Here is an 18,568-nt window from a genome sequence, read left to right as displayed (position 1 = left end):
GGGGAGGAGAACCAATGATCAGCCCCATTCGTGCAAGTCCCTCATGCTCAGAGCTTGGCAGGTGCAACAGATGTGTCTGTCCGAAGCCAGCTCCTTTGCCATGATTGATTTTTCGCCCCCCTTCCTTCCTCCCCTCGTGCACGCTTTCACTGCTGATTGTTACTGGGAAATTCAATTGTGTGTGAACTTTTCATCGCCCTTTGTCCGTTTGCTGTTTTTCAGTCGATGGAGAGTAATTAGGGCTGTAAATAATGGGCAGAGCAGGTAGCTCGCTGGGCTGATGGAGTTTGGCCACTTCTTCTTGGTTGAGCATCTGAGGAATAGAAAGAGGCATCTTTCAGGAAGCTGGCACGATAACCTAACACTGATGTTTTTTGTTGGTTTTTTGCCTCTGATAAACTGCTTCTAAGAAGGGCGGTAGATCAAGCAAGCTGTTTATGTATAGGAGCAGAGGTTGGTGATATTTTCAAGTTCCAGATATCATCATGCAGTGTTATATGATAGCTCTGGTTTCTCTCCCCAAATGGGTGAAATCCCACACAAGCCAATGTGGTCTCGTGATTAAGACATCAGAAAGCTGGAGTCTGTGAGTTCTAGTCCTGCCTGAGGCATGAAAGACAGCTGGGTGATTTGGGGCAGCGAGTTCTAGTCCTGCCTTAAGCATGAAAGCCAGAGGCCGTGGGTGGCTCAGGCTGTAAGACAGCCTGTTATTAAAACACAGCTGCTTGCAATTAATGCAGGCTCGAGTCCCACCAGGCCCAAGGTTGACTCAGCCTTCCATCCTTTATAAGGTAGGTAAAATGAGGAGCCAGACTGTTGGGGGGGCAATAAGTTGACTTTGTATATAATATACAAATGAATGAGACTATTGCCTTACACAATGTAAGCCGCCCTGAGTCTTCGGAGAAGGGCGGGATATAAATTCAAATTAAAAAAAAAAAGATGGGTGACTTTGGGCCAATCATTCTGTCGTGTCCCACTCCTCCGCTGACGGCTGGGTCCGGGAAATCCGAATCAGGCTTGCCTCTGCAGCTCTGACCAAAGTCCTAGCAAAGTCCTCAGAGCAGGCAGGAGACCAGTAAGTGACTTCAGCAAGATAAGTTTGACTTTTGCCTGACTCAGAGACTGCCAGAAAGTAGCTCCTTTATATAGGCCATGGGGTGTGGCTCCATGACTCAGCACTCATTAAGGCCTGCCCCTCCCTTCCCTCTGTTGCCTCCGCCTCTCCAATCTTCTGATGCGAGGGTCACTCCAATCAGCAGTTGTTGGGAGTAAACCCTCCTCAGGCTCACCTGCTGTGGATGAGGGGGAGGGGTCTAGCTGCTCCGTTTGCCTGGGCATGGAGTCAGGGCTGGGGCAGGGAGATGCTCCTTCTTCTGCAGTTTGTGGGGGCATGGAGCCAGGACTTGGGCCGGAAGGCATACATTCCTCAGTGTTGGGGAGCAGGTAAGAAGGCCCCGGCTGCTCTGAGGGCGGGCAAGACACAACACATTCTCTCTCAGCTATACCCACCTCACAGGGTGGTTGCTGTGGGGAAAATAGGAAGATACATTTGCCACCTTGAGTTATTTGTAAAAATAATAAAGGTAAGAAATAAATAAATGATAATACGCTTGCCAGAATTTGCATGATTAAAACCATTGTCCTCCAGATCTCATATGAGAAAGTCATAATCGCCTAAGGCTCAACAATCTCAGAAGATTTCAGCTTCTCAATTATTTCTGAGGAAAAAACGGTGGGGAATTTTAGGATACAGTGTGCAACCTAACACCAAGTAAGAAACATGTTGTCATACTTCCGTCAAAATTAAGACTTCAGAGGTATAAATATTTACTCATCTTTACAATTTAAGACATCACCAAATTTGCGGGGGCGAAACCTGCTTAATCTAGCCTTTTTATGTTTTCTTTAGTGGCAGGGAATCAAAGCTCAGCCTACCTCTTAATTGTGGGCATTAATCACAATGACAGCGAAGTATAAGGACTGCCACATCAAAAGAGGGCATTTGCTTTTGAACTTTCCCCTTCACAAAATTACTTCCCAGCCCACAGTGGAATGAAAGTGGGCCTGAATGAGAATCACTTTATCTGTCCAGGAAATGTTTGGCTCAGATCCAAAGGCGAATGATATCCAGTTTCATGCATTTTGTAAGCCACCTTAGTCATCCTTTAAGGGAGCAAGATGTGACTTTTAAGTACAGGGAATAAATAATTATGATACAGATCTGGGTTTGCAGGCTGTCAGCTGATCTGAAAACTCCAAGCGTTTCCTGACCAGTTGATCAATTTTTTTTAAAAAAAAGCTTCCTATAAAGGCCAAAACACATTTTTCAAATTACCCTGAAAAATATTAGTAAAATTAAAAGAGCCATTACCAGCTGTTTTTGAAATGCTTCTGAAACACGGTTTCTAAAACTTTACTGCACCAAATGTAATAACCTTTATTTCTCTGCTACTTTTTAGGTAGACGTGGTGCTTTTATAAAAGGGAAACATAAGGAATTCAAGGAGCATTAACCCAACACCACACGAAAGTCTGGGCTAGCCAGATTTCTCGAGGAGGGAGGAAAGAACAGATTGTTCTCTGTTTCTCCAAAATTTCCTATTAGCATTAGGATAAAGCAAGCAGGACACCATCAGCACACTAAAGAGCATTAGCAGCAGACTGGGAGAAGCCCAAAGCCTGGCAGTTTAAGGGGGGTAGAGAGAAAATCTGAGACGGAGCTGGGGAGGGGGAATCCTAAAGTATCTCAGTAGGAGCTGAATGTGCTCAGCAGCCATAGAAAACATGCTTGAGAGGGCGGGAATGGGAAGTCAGGAAGGGTTGATATGGAATATTGTACCGTGGAGGGCTGGATGGGTGGATGAAAATCTGAATGTGGTTTTTCCACATGGCTGCCTTTTATTTCCTGATCCCATTGCATTTTGCTTCTCCAGTCCTGCTCTCTTTAGAAAACCCCATCACTACCCTTTACTCTCTGCAAATGTTTGTGTCAGTATGCTGACCGAAAGAAGTCGGATAATATTTCAGCTTCGATTAATGGCTGTTTCTCTGAGAACAGAGGTGCTCTTATAATCTTTCAAGCTCTGACCAGTAACCCCTTCCTGCCCACCCGCAGTTCTTCTTCCCCTCTTCTCTCTCTGCTCCTACGCTTCGATTTTGCCTTTGTTCAATAAGTTGTTATTTAGTGTCATTGCTCATATTGTCAGAGCAAGCTCCCTCCAGCACGACTGATCAATCAAATTGATCCGCCATAAAACTGGCACTGACACCAAGTGCTTGGAGGAGAACGAAAGACTTCTCAACTAAGGCGTGGGTTGCTTATTTGGTTAGCCCAGCTGCTGGCTTCCCCCCACCCCAGCTCATAAAAAGTTCTTTTGCTTCTAAATATGTATTTGACGAAATTGATTGGAACTGTATTGGTTGGATACATGCGGAAAAGGCCTTCATCTTGCAGAGGATAGACAATGATGATTTGACGAAATAGTGCTGGATCATTTCTGCCATTGACACCAATTCAGTTGGAGATGACCTCTGTCAGCAGTTGGGTTAATACCTCAAGCAAAGTCATGACCTGTTTTAATCCTAGCATATTGAGCAAACCATAGTGGGATGTTCCTGAGCTATAAACCATGGTTTATGATCCACATTGCTGAGAAAATACTAAGCCAAATCTACCACATTATGACTTAACACGAGGTGCGAACCTAGTTAACAAATGAAGAAACACCAGGCTGGGGAAAAACCTCTCCTTTTATACAGTTCTGCTGGAGGCTTCGTCCAATCAGCAACGTGCTGATTTCCCGCTCAAATATTTAAAGGCACAACTGTTAATACATAACACTCCTCCCCTCCCAGAAAACACTTGGTCTTATTTACATATTTAATTACATGTTATTTTCGTAGTCACGCAAATAACCTGGGCGTCTCCTAGTTCTTTCTGACCTGCGGTTCAGTTCTGGGTGGTGTTTGAGCTGGTCGGAGGGCTGTTTTCTCCTCCCAGCTCTTTCTCTGGGCCATCGGGCTCTGGATTATTGGCCGACTCTTTTCTTGGCCATCCGGCCTTGGATTAATTTTGGATTTTCCTTGCTGTTTCCCTCGGGGACCTGATGGCGTCGCTGGAACTCTGGGACCTCAGCTAAGTCTTGCGCCTCCCGGGTCATTGTCAGCTGTGGATTCAAAGTGGTATTGGTCATTACCTGTCTCTGTTGGTTGGTTTGGTCAGTTATTCGTTTCCTTAACTGATCTATGTGGCGCCGCCACATTCGGTTGTCTGGTAGCTCTACCACGTACGATTTTGGCCCTGTTACTCTTGTTACTTGTCCTGCGAGCCAACTAGGGCCGTCCCCATAGTTTCGGGCCCACACCCGGTCGCCTATGCTCATTTCCTTGTTTTTTCTAGTTCCCCTTGTAACCCTCGGGTGTGTAATGGGGTTCAAGCGATCAAGTGGGCACGGAGTTTCCGTCCCATTAGCAATTCGGCTGGGCTTTTCCAGTGGCTGTGCTTGGGGTTCTGTGCTGGACGGCTAGGAAAAAGTCTATTTTGTTTGCCAGTCACCTGGCTTGAGCCTGGACAATGCCTCCTTAGCGCTCCGGACGGAGCGCTCTGCAAGGCCATTCGGCGCAGGGTGGAAAGGTGCAGAGAGGGCATGTCGGATGCCTTCCTCTGCCAGGTACTCTTCAAACTGGGCTGCCGTGGTGGGGCCCATTGTCGGACACCAGAGTGTCCGGCAACCCGTGAGTTGCGAATAGGTGGCGCGGGGTTGCGATTACTGTTTCGGCTGTGGTGGACTTCATAAGTATGATCTCTAACCATTTGGAAAATGCATCCACCACCACTAGGAACGTTTGGCCGTGAAAGGGCCAGCAAAGTCAATGTGGATTCTTGACCAAGGCCCTTGGGGCTTTTCCCATTCTCTGACTGGGGCTGTTGGGGTAGCGGTCTGGACTCTTGGCAAGCTTGGCATTTCCCTACCCTCTCAGCAATCTCTGCGTCCATGAGTGGCCACCATACATAGCTTCTAGCTAACCCTTCATCCTTACGATGCCTGGGTGACCCTCGTGGAGGAGGTCCAATACCTTTCCCCTTAACTTAACAGGAATTATTACACGATCACCCCATAACAGGCACCCCTTGAGCCGAGAGCTCATCACGTTTCTTAACAAATTCTTTGAACCGTTAAGCCCGGCGCAGTGACACCCTCTCTGTACCCAACCGGTACAGTCCTTAACACAATGTCGGTATGATGCCGAGCCACTTCCTTTGATGTGACTGGGCCAGAGTCACGAGTCAATAAGGAGGATGGGTGTCCCGGAGTGGGATCTTGATCGCCCTGGCAGTGGGCATCGGCTCAATGCGTCTGCATGCCCCACTTCTTTCCCCGGTCGATGCTGCTGCTTGTATGAGTAGGCGGCTAAAAAAATAGTCCATCGGGTCAAACGGGGCGAAAGTGCCACAGGTGTTGGCGATCGCCAGCCAGTAGTCCCAATAACGGTCTGTGGTCAGTCACGATTTCAAAATTCCGCCCAAAGACATACTCATGGAATTTTTGACCCTGATACAATGGCTAATGCTTCTTTGTCTAATTGGCTGTAGTTCCTCTCTGGGGAGGACATCGTTCTAGAGTAGAACGCTATAGGGGCTTCTGTGCGTTTGAAGTCTATGGCTGAGTACAGCCCACACCCCATAAGGGGACGCATCGCAAACCAGCACTAGGGGTAGTGAGTCGTGATATTGGATGAGCAGGCTATCACTTGAGAGCAGGTTCTTTACTGCTTCAAAAGCCCTATTTTCTGACTTTCCCCAAGACCAAACAGTATTTTTCCCTAAGAGCCTATGCAGCGGTTCCATAGCAGTTGCTTTGTTCTTTAAAAGACCGTAAAATTAACCAATCCAGGAATGCCTGCAGCTCTGCTTTGTTTTTGGGCGCTGGAGCCTTCCTAATTGCCTTAACTTTGCTCTCAGTAGGGTGAATTCCTTTCTTGTCTATCCGGTAGCCCAAGAAATCGACCGATTCGACCCCTATCTGCATTTATTTGTCTTGACTTTTAATCCGGCTGTCGGAAAATGCTCAAGACCTTTCTTAACTCCCCAATTCCTCCATGTTTTCCCTGAAATTAGGACATCATCAGTAGGGAACTACCCTGGGAGCCCTTGCAGTAGTCGTTCCATCAGGTTTTGGAACAGCCCTGGTGCCACACTAACCCCAAATTGCAATCGGGTGCATGAATGCCCCCCTGTCTGTCGTTTGGGCTTCGGCTGTGCGGGCGTCTACTGGCAGTTGTTGGTAGGCTTGGGCCAAGTCTAACTTTGCAAAGACTTGCCCTTGCCCCAATGAGTGCAATAAGTGTTGCACTACGGGAACCGGGTACGCGCTTTTCTGTAAGGCTTTGTTAAGCGTCGCCTTGTAGTCAGCGCAAATTCTAATTGACCCGTCCGGTTTAATGGGGGTGACGATTGGCGTCTCCCACTTTGCGTGATCGACTGGCACCAAAATCCCCTGATTTATGAGCTTGTCCAGCTCCTTATCGATTTTGGTTTTAGGGCAAAGGACTCTCCTCGCCTTAAGCCTAATGGGGGCTACCTGGGGTCTAAGTTGAAGGAAATAGGGTCCCTTGTACTTGCCCAGGCAGTCCTTGAAGACATCTTGAACTCGTTAAAGAGAATGTCTTTCAAATTGCAGTCACTTCTGTAGATGCCAGTCACTCCCATGCCCAGGGCACGAAACCAGTCTAGTCCCAACAGACTGGGCAGAGTTCCTTCGGCGATCGTGATGGGCAGGGTCTTTTATGTGGCCGTACTCGACTCGGACGGTGGTCCCTCGAACAGGGATGCGATTCCCTGGTAGTCGTGGACTCGTAGCCGCTGTGCTTGCAGGTGGCGCCGCGACGGACGGCAGCGAGCCAGGACATGATGGTGATCGCTGATCCCGTGTCTACTTCAAGCCTGCACCGTACTCCCTCGATCTTGGGCTTTGTGAAAATCTTCTTTCCACTTTGGTTGAGGCGCGCCTATAATGACAGTCGTTTGGTTAGACTTCGCGCCTTTCTTGTTTGAACCAATCGCGGGCCGCCTTTCCGGTTCAGCGCTTTGATTGGCCGATTTGAATTTTCGGCGGAAGGTTGGGCGCTCTGCAAACCTGAGCTAGTGCCCTTTCTTCCCACACCGCCGGCATGTTGCATCTTTAAACCTGCAGCGTTGGCGCTGATGTTGCCCTCCGCAGCTTCCGCATTCACGGTCCTCAGTGTCGCGTTTTCGGTCCGCAGACCCCTTCCTCATCCTCGCCCTCACCTTCGGATTCGGACTGAATCTCCTCCTGGTGTACTGGCGTTGGCTTTGCGCTTCGCCTTGGATTGAAGAGGCTTTTGCAGGGTCTCTGCTGCTTTAGTAGACATTTCATGTGCTCTGGCTTCGTCCAGGCGTTGGCTAGTGTCAGGTTGCTCTTTGCTAGCAGCCGTCGCCGAGCGGATGTCCTTGACCCCTCGGATGAGTTGCTCGAGTAGCACCTCGTCTAAGTCTCGGTATCCGCAGTCCTTGGGCGCTCTTCTTAGCGGCCATGTAGTCACCGATGGACTCGCCCTCCATCTGTCTCGTTCTCCGAATTCAAACCGCTGCACGTATTTGGGCCGCCGTGCGAAATGGTTCTTCAGCAAAGTTTGCAGAGTCGGCCACGATACCGATTGTATCGGCGTTGGCTCTGCCAGGGCTTCCGCAATCGATTACCTCCGCCCGCAATGGCTTAGGAAGTAAGCCCGTTGGCGGTTATCAGGGATCCCTGTAGCTCGTTGGCTTCTAGAAAGCTTTCAAACGGGTCATATATGTTCCCCATTTCTCCTTGCCGGGATGCAGTGCGGGCGGCGTGTTTGCCATTTCCGCGTTTCTGCCCTGAGTTTGCTGGGTTCGGAACTAGCGTGCTTCAGCTCGGTTCTGGTTCCCCTTAGCCTCGAGATCCCACCTTCGTCGCCAATGTTATGTTCGGGAAGTAACGAGGCTGGAGACCAGGGTAGTGACAACAGCTCTTTAATATAGGGTGAACCCAGCAACAGGCTGGGGGAAAAACCTCTCCTTTTATACAGTTCTGCTGGAGGCTTCGTCCAATCAGCAACGTGCTGATTTCCCGCTCAAATATTTAAAGGCACAACTGTTAATACATAACAAGCATGATCATGATTAATAGCTTCTTTACATTTAAACAATGAGCAGCACATAGTTGTGGTCTAGACCAGGGGTCTCCAACCTTGGCAATTTTAAGACTTGTGGACTTCAACTCCCAGAATCAACTCTGGGAGTTGAAGTCCACAAGTCTTAAAATTGCCAAGGTTGGAGACCCTTGGTCTCGATGATCTGAGAGCATGTGAGGACAAGCATCCCTGACACCAAGAAAGGATCTGTGGTTAAAAGAGAGAGTAGATCCAACAGATATGGGTAATCGCAAGATTATCCTGACTCTAGCAATAGCACAGAGTTATATACCACTTCACAGTGCTTTACAGCCCTCTCTAAGCAGTTTACAGAGTCAGCATATTGCCTCCAACAGTCTGGATCCTCATTTTACCCATCTCGGAAGGATGGAAGGCTGAGTCAACCTTGAGCCTGGTGAGATTCGATCTGACAAATTGCAGGCAGCTGGCAGTCAGCAGAAGTAGCCTGCAGTACTCCATTCTAATCACTGCGCCACCACGACTCTAGGCATTGGGACCAGCACCATTAGCCACAACTTATTTCCTAGACCAGGGGTCTGCAAACTTGGCTCTTTTAAGACTTGTGAACTTCAACTCCCAGAGTTCCTCAGCCAGTCCACAAGTCTTAAAAGAGCCAAGTTTGCAGACCCCTGTCCTAGGCCTCAAGCAGAACCCTTCTGTCTCACGTGTAGATGCAATGCACTGAAAGTGCAATTTTGTTTGCTTGTAAAACGTGTGTTCTTCCACCAAACTATGTGATCTGTCCCCCCTCGCCCCCGTCCGAGTGATGACTTAATTAGCCGGCACTATCAGCTCTGGCAGCAAACTAGCAAGCATCTGCCAAGTGACTCTGTTATCTCCCTTGTTGCCGATGAGTCACCCAGGAACAAACAGTACTTCAGCTCTAGTTAAGCAGTTGATTTTCCTACTACGAAGAGGCATAGCAGCCCTCGCTGGTTTTATATCCTGTGGGATGTGGCTCCATGACTCAGCACTTCCTAGGCCTGCCCCACCCCTGTTTCTGTTGTTCCCACCTCTCCTGCCTACGAAACCTAGGGTCCAGCCAGGCCTGATTGCCATCAGCTGGGTCTGGAGGCGTGGCCTGGGGGGGAAAGAGTCAGGGGACGGAGATCTCGTTATCTCCTCCACCTGGCCTGCCTCTGGCTCCTGGAGCTGAGCCAGGGAAGCCGGTGCTCCTGAGGTAAGTCCTGATGGCCCTTCCCCCTCACTTTCTGTGTCACTTTCTGGCAGGGGGCCCGGCTCGGGGGGTGCAGACACAACACTATGGCCCCATGCCTTCAGTAAACAGAGATCTGAAGTTGACTGATTAGGGGTATTAATTTACTTATACCACTAGAAGAGCTGGGTTGTGGATGACAGCAGATTGTGTATCGTCCACTGGGAATAGCATAATATAGTGGTTAAGGTTTTTAATTGAGACCAAGAAGATTCCCACTCAGTCATAAAGTGTGCCAGGTGACTTTGGGACAGTTGCTATCTCTCAATGTGAGCCATCTCCCTGGGTTATTACGGGGAGATTAAAACAAATGTCTCCAGACATCCCATTTTGATTATCAGAAAAGATGAAATAATAATGCAGAAGACGATACAATCTGAATTACAATATTTTTAATTTTTATTGCTCTTCTGCATCTTGGGAAAGAGAACACCTGATAGAGGCATCATTAAGGAGAAGGTTCCCCTACCACCACCACCAATGTTGCCTCTAGCAGGACTCATAGCTTATTCTAATCCTGCCCAGCATGGTACCTTTAGTTGGAAAAAAAAAGAGGTTTTTTTTACTTATAGTCCTTGACTTACAACAATTCATTTAGTGACACTTTACAACGGCACTGAAAAATGTGACTCCTGACCGTTTTTCACAGTTACAGCCTCCCCGTGGTCATGTGACCAAAGTTCAGATGCTTGGCAGCCGGTTCATATTTATGACCGTCACTGTGTCCCAAAGTCATGGGATCCCCTTTTGCGACTTTCTGGCAAGCGAAGTCAATGGGGAAGCCAGATTCACTTAACAACCGGCTTGCTGACTTATCCACGGCAGCGATTCACTTAACACAGGGGTGTCCAAACTTGGTCCCTTTAAGACTTGTGGACTTCAACTCCCAGAGTTCCTCAGCCAGCTTTGCTGGCTGAGGGACTCTGGGAGTTGAAGTCCACAAGTCTTAAAGGGACCAAGTTTGGACACCCCTGACTTAACAGCTGTGGCAAAGAAAGATCTTAAAATGGGGCAAAACTCATTTTTTTTTTTTTGTTTACATTTATACCCCGCCCTTCTCCGAAGACTCAGGGCGGCTTACAGTGTATAAGGCAATAGTCTCATTCTATTTGTATATTTTTACAAAGTCAACTTATTGCCCCCCCAACAATCTGGGTCCTCATTTTACCTACCTTATAAAGGATGGAAGGCTGAGTCAACCTTGGGCCGGGCTTGAACCTGCAATAATTGCAGGCTTCTGGGTTCTTAATAACAGGCTATTACCAGGCTATTATAACAGGCTATTATTTAACAAATGTCTCACTTAACTACAGAAATTTGAGGCTCAATTATGATTGTAAGCGGAGGACTATCTATACTCTAGTGCAGGGGTCCCCAACCTTGGCAACTTTAAGCCTGGAGGACTTCAACTCCCAGAATATCCCAATCAGCAAAGCTGGCTGGGGAATTCTGGGAGTTGAAGTCCACCAGGCTTAAAGTTGCCAAGGTTGGGGACCCCTGCTCTAGTGCAGGTTATCACAAAATCTGGAATCCTTGCAGAATGAAATATGAAGGGGACTTTAGAAATGCTTTAATCTGGCAGCGACTAGATCAAACGATAAGGGCAGAAGGCAAGTTTGATTCTTCTGTTCGATCCACTTTCAGCATATCATTGCACCTGATTAAACAGCTAGGAGTGCTGTACACATTTACATAGTAAAATCAAAGAACACGAGTTTTCTTTCATATATATATATATATCTCACAGGTCTTGGAAATTAGAGTACTGTATATGGTTCTAAATATCTCTTTCATCTTTTTCAATAGTCTGTGTGCAGATGTTAGGCAAATACTTCTAACAGAAGCAACGTATTGAGCAAAATTATTTAACAGCAGTCAAACTGATTTCTCACTATTAGATCTCAGCCGAATGTTTCGTATTGCTGGCTGATTACATATTTCTTTAACCATGTTCAATAGAAGGCAAATTCTAGAGTGCTTGCAAGACTGGGGTGGAGAAAAAGAGACGTATGTATTTCTGCAATGTTAATTCTACCTTGGTCCTAGTCTCTGCGCCAAGAAATAGTTTAATGCATTTTCTTCCTCTATAGCAAACAATTTATGTGTAAAAAGAAATAACGGCTCCATTTTGATGACTGAGAGACAGCAAAGGAAAGGAAAGCACTTCATTGTGTTCGGTCTGCTCACGGTGCTAAATCGTCTCTACTATTGTCTCCTCTTCTCTGTGTCTGTCTCTACATCCCACAGACATGATTCACACATGCAGATTTAACATTTTGTGCTAACAGCATGTGTGAAGGAGACATTATGCATCTTGCCTCACGGCAAGGGTGTGCGGTGGCTCACTCCCACGGGTAGCTCCCCAATCCCTGGCAGTCTTGAACAAGGGCTGTGGCCAAGTTTGTGCTTGAAAAGAACACTTAGCCATCTGAGTAGAAGTCAAGGATGCAGTTAGATCTTGTTTCCTTGTTGGCACGGGAGAGGAGCCATCATCACATCTGATGGCCACAGCTTGTTTAGGAGAATCAAAATATTTTATGAGGTTCACACCGTTCTGTCTTCTAAGAGAAGGAAATATGTGCCTAGAAAACATCAAAGGAAAAGGCATGGGTAACTCCAGGGGTGGGCTGCTGGGAGTTCCCAGGGTTTCAGGAGAACCTCTAGCTAAGATTCTGTGCAGTTTGGAGAATCCCCAAATCCCACTCCTGGCCGACCCCGCCTTGCCCCTCCCAGGAATCTCCGTTTTGGATGCAGGTAAATGCAGGACTCACACAGAGGTTTGGGGAGGGCAAAAAACAGGCCTACCAGAAGTTCAGGCAGGCTGGAAATGGGTCTGTTTCCGGCTCCAGAGCTTGGGGAGGCTGTTTTCGGCCTCCTGGAGGCTCCAGGAAAGCCTCCAGAGCCTAGGAAGGGCAAAAACGCCACACCCTCCCTCCATGGTGCAGGAGGGTAACTAAGCCATGGCCACATCCACCCAGCAGCCAGGCAGAGAACCCCTTACTAAAATTTTTGAAACCCACTCCTGGGTAATTCTCACTGCTGCTTAACTTACCAGATGGTAGAGCTGGTCTTGCTGTTGTTCATTCCTCCCCTGGACCCCCACTGGTTTAAATTACCCATAATGCTCGTGGTGTCAGTCAGAGACATTTTGAAAAGGGAAGAACTGAACATCCCAGGAAACATTTCAATGATGTACTGCCAAGTATGAGGACCCACTAACTTGGAGTGCACCCACCAGAAGCTACATTGCTAACAACTAGATCTAAAGTCTTTTTGTCCCCGTGTCCAAAATAAGGTGAATGCGGAGAGGCAAATAGGATTAAATAGAAACTCTGCTGTCCAGCAAGAGACAGATAGAAATTGAATCTTCTACCCTACAGAGCCACACCTAGTCCTTTACTTATCGCAGGCAGGAGAAAAGGGCATGAGAATTAAGAATTTGAATAGTGATTGCAATATAAATACACCTCATATTCAATGCACAGCAATCGTGGAATTCTTTCATAATGGATTTGTCATTTTTCTACAATAAATATTATTTCGGCATTTTGGGATTCTTGTGTGCCTGCTTTAATTGGTTCCAGCCAGCCAGCCAGCCATGCACAGCGGCTCTGGGATTCCTCCAGTTATTTCCTAACCTGCTGTTCGAAGAAATTTCTGTTTCTTCACTCTATTTGGGAAGAGGTTGATACTAAAATAAAATATAGTACAGGTATTCCTTGACTTACAACCACAATTGAGCCATACATTTCTGAGTTTTGCCCCATTTTACAACCTACTTTGCCACAGTTATTAAATGAATCATTGCATTTGTTAAGTCAGTGACATGGTTGTTGAGTGAATCGGGCTTCCCCATTGACTTTGCTTGTCAGAAAGCCAAAAAAGCTGCTCAAGTGACCCCAGGAGACTGCAACCTTCATAAATACATGCCAGTTGCCAAGCGCATGAATTTGGGGATGCTGCAAAGGTGGTAAATGTGAAAAACGGTCATAAATCACATGTTTCAGGGGTGTTGTACCTTTGAACAGTCAATGGAAGACTACCCGTAATGAGCTACAAGAGAAAGGCTTTTACCTTTTCATTAGAAACTCTTCTTGCTCTCCCAGATCAGGCAGGTGAAGGGTTACATCAAAGGTGTGCATCGACACCTTCGTTGCTTTTTGTCACACTCCGGCAGTACAACTCCAGGTAATCAATTAGTGCCTTGCCTTTAATTGACTGCTTAATTACATGTTACTAAACAAGCTGGTGGGTTTGAATTTCATCACCTGTAGCTCAGATGCTGGTAAGGATCTGTCAAGCAGGCTTTCAAAATGCAGGAAAGATCAGCCCCCCCCATTCGCTCCACTTAAAAATCTCACATAAGAAATGAATAACAATCCAGAAACAAGTGTATTTGTAAGAGTCTCTGTATCTAATGAGGCACTCTCTTGGTTTTGTCTTGCATGAAGTAACAACTGATCGCATTCCACCAATTATTCGCCGGGGTCCCGTGAATCAAACCCTTGCCATAGACTCTACAGCACTGCTCCAGTGTCACGTAACTGGGAACCCCCTCCCCAGCATCCAGTGGCTGAAAGATGGACAGCGGATTGTGGGCAGTGATCCAAGAATGAGCCTGTTGGACAATGGGACGCTACAGATTACAAATCTGCAGGTACGATACCCCTCCCTCTTAGACAAAATAAGCAATGTTGGTGGTGGTTTGTTCTCTTCCGAACATTTTGTCACCAAACTAGGTAACATCCTCAGCGGGACTTCGGTTGAAGCATCATAATCCAGTTCTTCACCACTTATATTGATCTCATGGGGTCATGTGATTGGTGGGTCGTTTGACTGGCTGATCGTGTCAGGTGACCTATCATGTGAAGTCCAGCTGAGGATGTCACCAGCCTGGTCAGGAAATGTTCGGATGCTAAACAGCAACCTTGTAGAACATAACCACCACCACCATCAACCACAAATATTTTCTATTGTTTCTAAAATAAGCCATGTTCTTCCTTCTCCTTTGCAATAGATCCACCAGAATGCTCTTTGGGTTTTCCCACAGTTTCCCAGCCATGCATGTAACATGACTGAGAGAAGGACCTTGCTGTGCTCGTTGCATTTGCTTTCTTATCCCAGGGGTGTTTGAGTTGAGAAGATTCAGCTTTGCACAGGGGCAACAAATCATGAAAGGGGGAATGTCCAGCTTACCTCTTTCAGGTGCTTTTAACTGGGCTATGGATAGGTAGAGATTGTCAGTTTTGGAAGGCAATTTTCTTTTTGCTTCTTAACTGCCACATATTTTAGCTGGGGAAGTTGGGAGGGGGCTGTTGTTGGAGCGGTAGAAAGTTAGTCATAACAACATTCTGTATTCAAGGACTTTTGCATGCGTCTGATGTAGACTGCCTGAATATTGTATCCAATTTAATGTGAAGAGTTGATTGGACAATGTGATGAACTTGTGGGTGTGAGGGAAGGCTGTGAACTTTCAACTGGGTATGGAAAACCTGGAAGCTTTCAGTTTCGGGTTTTCCCAGCTGTGCCAACATGACATCTCTAATAAATTGGAACTTTGAGGAACCTCAAGCCTCAGAGCTTTATTTCGTTGGGGGTGTTCCTTGGAACCCTGACAGAGATGTTCTGATGAAACAATAGAATAACAGCCCATTTATTTCTTTGTAGCGAGATAAAATTGTCAGGGTGAAATCTTTCAGTAATGTACAAGGACATTTCACAAATATTGTATAGCTGCTTGCTCTTTCTTTTGAAAACCATAGCTACAATCATCTTTTTTTAAAATATAGTTTGCATGTGTAAAAATAGAGCAAATGGTAACATCACCTTTTACATGGTTATGAGGGAAAAGGAAATTGTGTAAGGAAGGATCTTAGATGCTGCAACATTTCTTCAAAAACTAAGATTTAATGTCTGTAACTTGAACTTCTTCATTCCCTTTGGGGTCCACCAGCTCCTTCCAGCCGTCATTTCAAATCTGCCTTCAAACCAAGCCCTTCCCAATTCTTCAGCCAAATGCTTCCTCTAGAGCATTTCTACTCTCCATTTCTACTCCCCTTTCCCACGGTACCTGAAACAGCAGCAATATATTTTATTAAGGCCATTGACCAAGCCACTAATGCAACAAAACTCTCAACAAAATCAGATAATAAGATTAGCTTGATAAAATTGGTAGAGTTACAACAACTCTTAATGGCAATATAAAAAATATTTTGCAACTGTTATGTATGAGCTCATATCTACAAGGCATTGGGTAACATTAAATACATTTTTTTCTGAGAATCTCAGAATAAGTGGACTTATAAGCTGTTTCCATACTGTATATCCCAATAGACATTGCAATGTAGAAGGACCTCTGCATGATTTCCAAGGCACCAGAATCATGGGTCAAATACTACTGGACAATGCCCAGCCTGGTTGTTTTTGCTCCCATTTGCTCCCCCTTGTTCTGGCTTTCCTTTGTCTCTTGCTTTGCCTCCATTTCTCCTGTACTTTCTCCACTTTTATCTCACCAGTAGTGGACTACCTGTCAGGATTCATTCATTATGCTGTCATAATTTGCTTTACCATGATTTGCAGGATAACCAGAATTGACTGGAAAACTCATTAGTAGCAATAGCACTTAGAATTATATATTACCCCATAGTGCTTTACTACACGCTCTGGGCAGTTTACAGTGTAAAAGCATTATTTGCATTATTTGCCCCCAACAATCTGGGTTACTCATTTTAGCAACCTTGGAAAGGATGGAAAGCTGAGTCAATCTTGAGCCCCATCAGGATCAAACTCCATACTATGGACAGAGTTTGCCTGCAATACTGCATTTTAACCACTGCACCACCAGGGCTCCAAATGCCAAATGCCCATTCTAGTTTACCCAACATGCTAAGCCAAATTCAAACCAAATAAGGTACAGCTTAGGAATCATGTAGCCCAACTGCCCTAGGTATATTCTTAATTGGAATTCCCACTGGATTTAACCGATTATCTTCCCAGTGAACCATTTGACATGACCATTTTTATGCAGTCAAGTCAATATGAGATTATACTCTTCCCGTTCCTTCTCCCAGTTCTAGTATTTTTGAATTTTGTGAACCTTCTGATCTTCCTCCCAGCTCATGACTTCTTATATCTGGGAAAATTCAATCTCTCTAGTGAACAAGCAGCCAGCTAATAATTGAATGCCACAACCTAGCTAGGGATTAAATTGCTTGCTTTCATAACTGTGCTAAATAGCTCAGTAATGAAATTACTCAATAAAAGAGAGACTGTAATTGCATGGTTCAGAAGTTGGAAAAGAATTCTTAAATACTCCTAAAAGCTAACATAGAGAATGGGCCCATAAACTACTGTGTACTTATTAAGAAATTAAAGTTGTTAACAGGCACTAAGTAATTCCTTTGTTTTACTGGCTAAAAACAGCTGAATGCAATTTTCTTATCCTTAACAAAGTAAATATCAGTAAACAAATAACAAAGGCTGCCAAATCAATCCCTTTGCAACGCAGCTGAATCTGAAAACCATTTTGTGGCGAATGCCATTATGAGCAAAGTTATAACATAACTTTCTGCCAAGAACTCAAATTGTAATTAACTCTTTTTAAGCAGGGTTCTCCAGCCAGAGTTATTTACTGTCCAGTCACTTTAATCTTTTCAGAAAACCATAATTGTCTCAGTGCAATGATAGAATCAAGCCAATTATACTACTGTTTGTGGTTCATGTTCAAAGCTGAATTTCTAAACCAGGAATATCTTCGTTCAGGGAGGCACATTATTTTGCTTCCTGGAATGATATTTGGGGATGTGGCTTTTTTTAAAAACAAAAACAAAAACCCAACATACATTCTTTAAGACATTCCTAGAGATTTAATTTGCCTATTTTAAGTGTTAAAGAAAAATCACATTGAAGAAAACTATACTTTGGTTGCTGAATTCCAGTAATAATATACTTAAGAAGCTCTGGAATCTTCAACAAAACCCTCTATATCTTTGGGCCTTCATCACCCCATCCTAGATATTAACTGAGTTTTTAATATATAATGCAGTTTATAAACCCATGTTTTATGGCTTCCTGTGCTGACTTAAGCAAGTATTCTATTTTTCTCCACCTATGTTTTAATGCAACACATGAATCCAGCTTCCATGACATTTTAGGCCCAATCAGCAGAAAATCAGAAGAGCCACAATGTAATAATCAATATTTGAATTTAGCTCCACCTGGCAGGGTTGACATTCTGGATTCTAGATTTAATAGTTTTGCAAATTCAATCTGGTTCTTGTCTACTTTTGACCCTGAAGTCTCACAGTTTTGATTGTAGGTGTAATGTTTTTTGGTAGGGACTTAACTTCGGTTACCTTGTTCAAATTCAAATCTTTATTGTCAGTGCACAACATATTTCATTTATTTATTTATTTATTTATTTTGTCAAACACAACAATATGTCTAAGTATATGCATGAAATAACCACACAAAGTGAATACAACCAAAAGGAACATTAGGACAGGAACAGTAGGCACGCTAGTTCACGCTAGTAGGCCTTACAGACCTCTTAGGAATGGGGTGAGGTCAACAGTAGACAGTCTTAGATTAAAGTTTTGGGGATTTGGGGTTAAGACCACCGAATCAGATAGTGCATTCCAGGCATTAACAACTCTGTTACTGAAGTCATGTTTTCTACAATCAAGATTGGAGCGGTTCACTTTAAGTTCAAATCTATTGTGTGCTCATGTATTGTTGTGGTTGAAGCTGAAGTAGTCTTCGACAGGAAGGACATTGTAGCAGATGATTTTATGAGTTACGCTCAGGTCATGCCGAAGGTGGTGTAGTTCTAAATTTTCTAAATCCAGAATTTCAAGTCTGCTGGCATAAGGTATTTTGTTGCGATCAGAGGAGTGGAAGACTCTTCTTGTAAAATATCTCTGGACACTCTCAATCATATTAATGTCCGAAATGTAGTGTGGGTTCCAGACAGATGAGCTGTAATCGAGAATTGGTCTAGCAAATGTTTTGTATGCTCTGGTTAGTAGTGTAATCTTTCCAGAGAAGAAGCTACGCAAGATTAGGTTTACAACTCTTAATGCCTTTTTGGTGATGTAATTGCAGTGAGCTTTGGCACTCAGATCATTTGATATGAGAACTCCAAGGTCTTTGA

The 18,568-nt window shown here is 45.1% G+C and overlaps 1 protein-coding gene across 1 annotated transcript in view; it reads left to right on the top strand.

The window, feature by feature from the left end:
• ROBO3 (roundabout guidance receptor 3) overlaps positions 1 to 18,568 on the top strand; it is a 226,396-nt gene that overhangs the window by 168,267 nt on the left and 39,561 nt on the right. Inside the window, exon 9 of the mRNA XM_058194558.1 lies at positions 13,869 to 14,074. Coding sequence (XP_058050541.1) covers positions 13,869 to 14,074 — 206 coding nt within the window. The remainder of the gene's footprint in view (positions 1 to 13,868; positions 14,075 to 18,568) is intronic.

The sequence above is a fragment of the Ahaetulla prasina genome, chromosome 9, assembly GCF_028640845.1.
Source record: "Ahaetulla prasina isolate Xishuangbanna chromosome 9, ASM2864084v1, whole genome shotgun sequence".
In the NCBI taxonomy this organism is placed as follows: Eukaryota; Metazoa; Chordata; class Lepidosauria; order Squamata; family Colubridae; genus Ahaetulla; species Ahaetulla prasina.
Note: the sequence above shows the minus strand (reverse complement) of the source record. Positions and strands in the feature narration are given on the sequence as shown.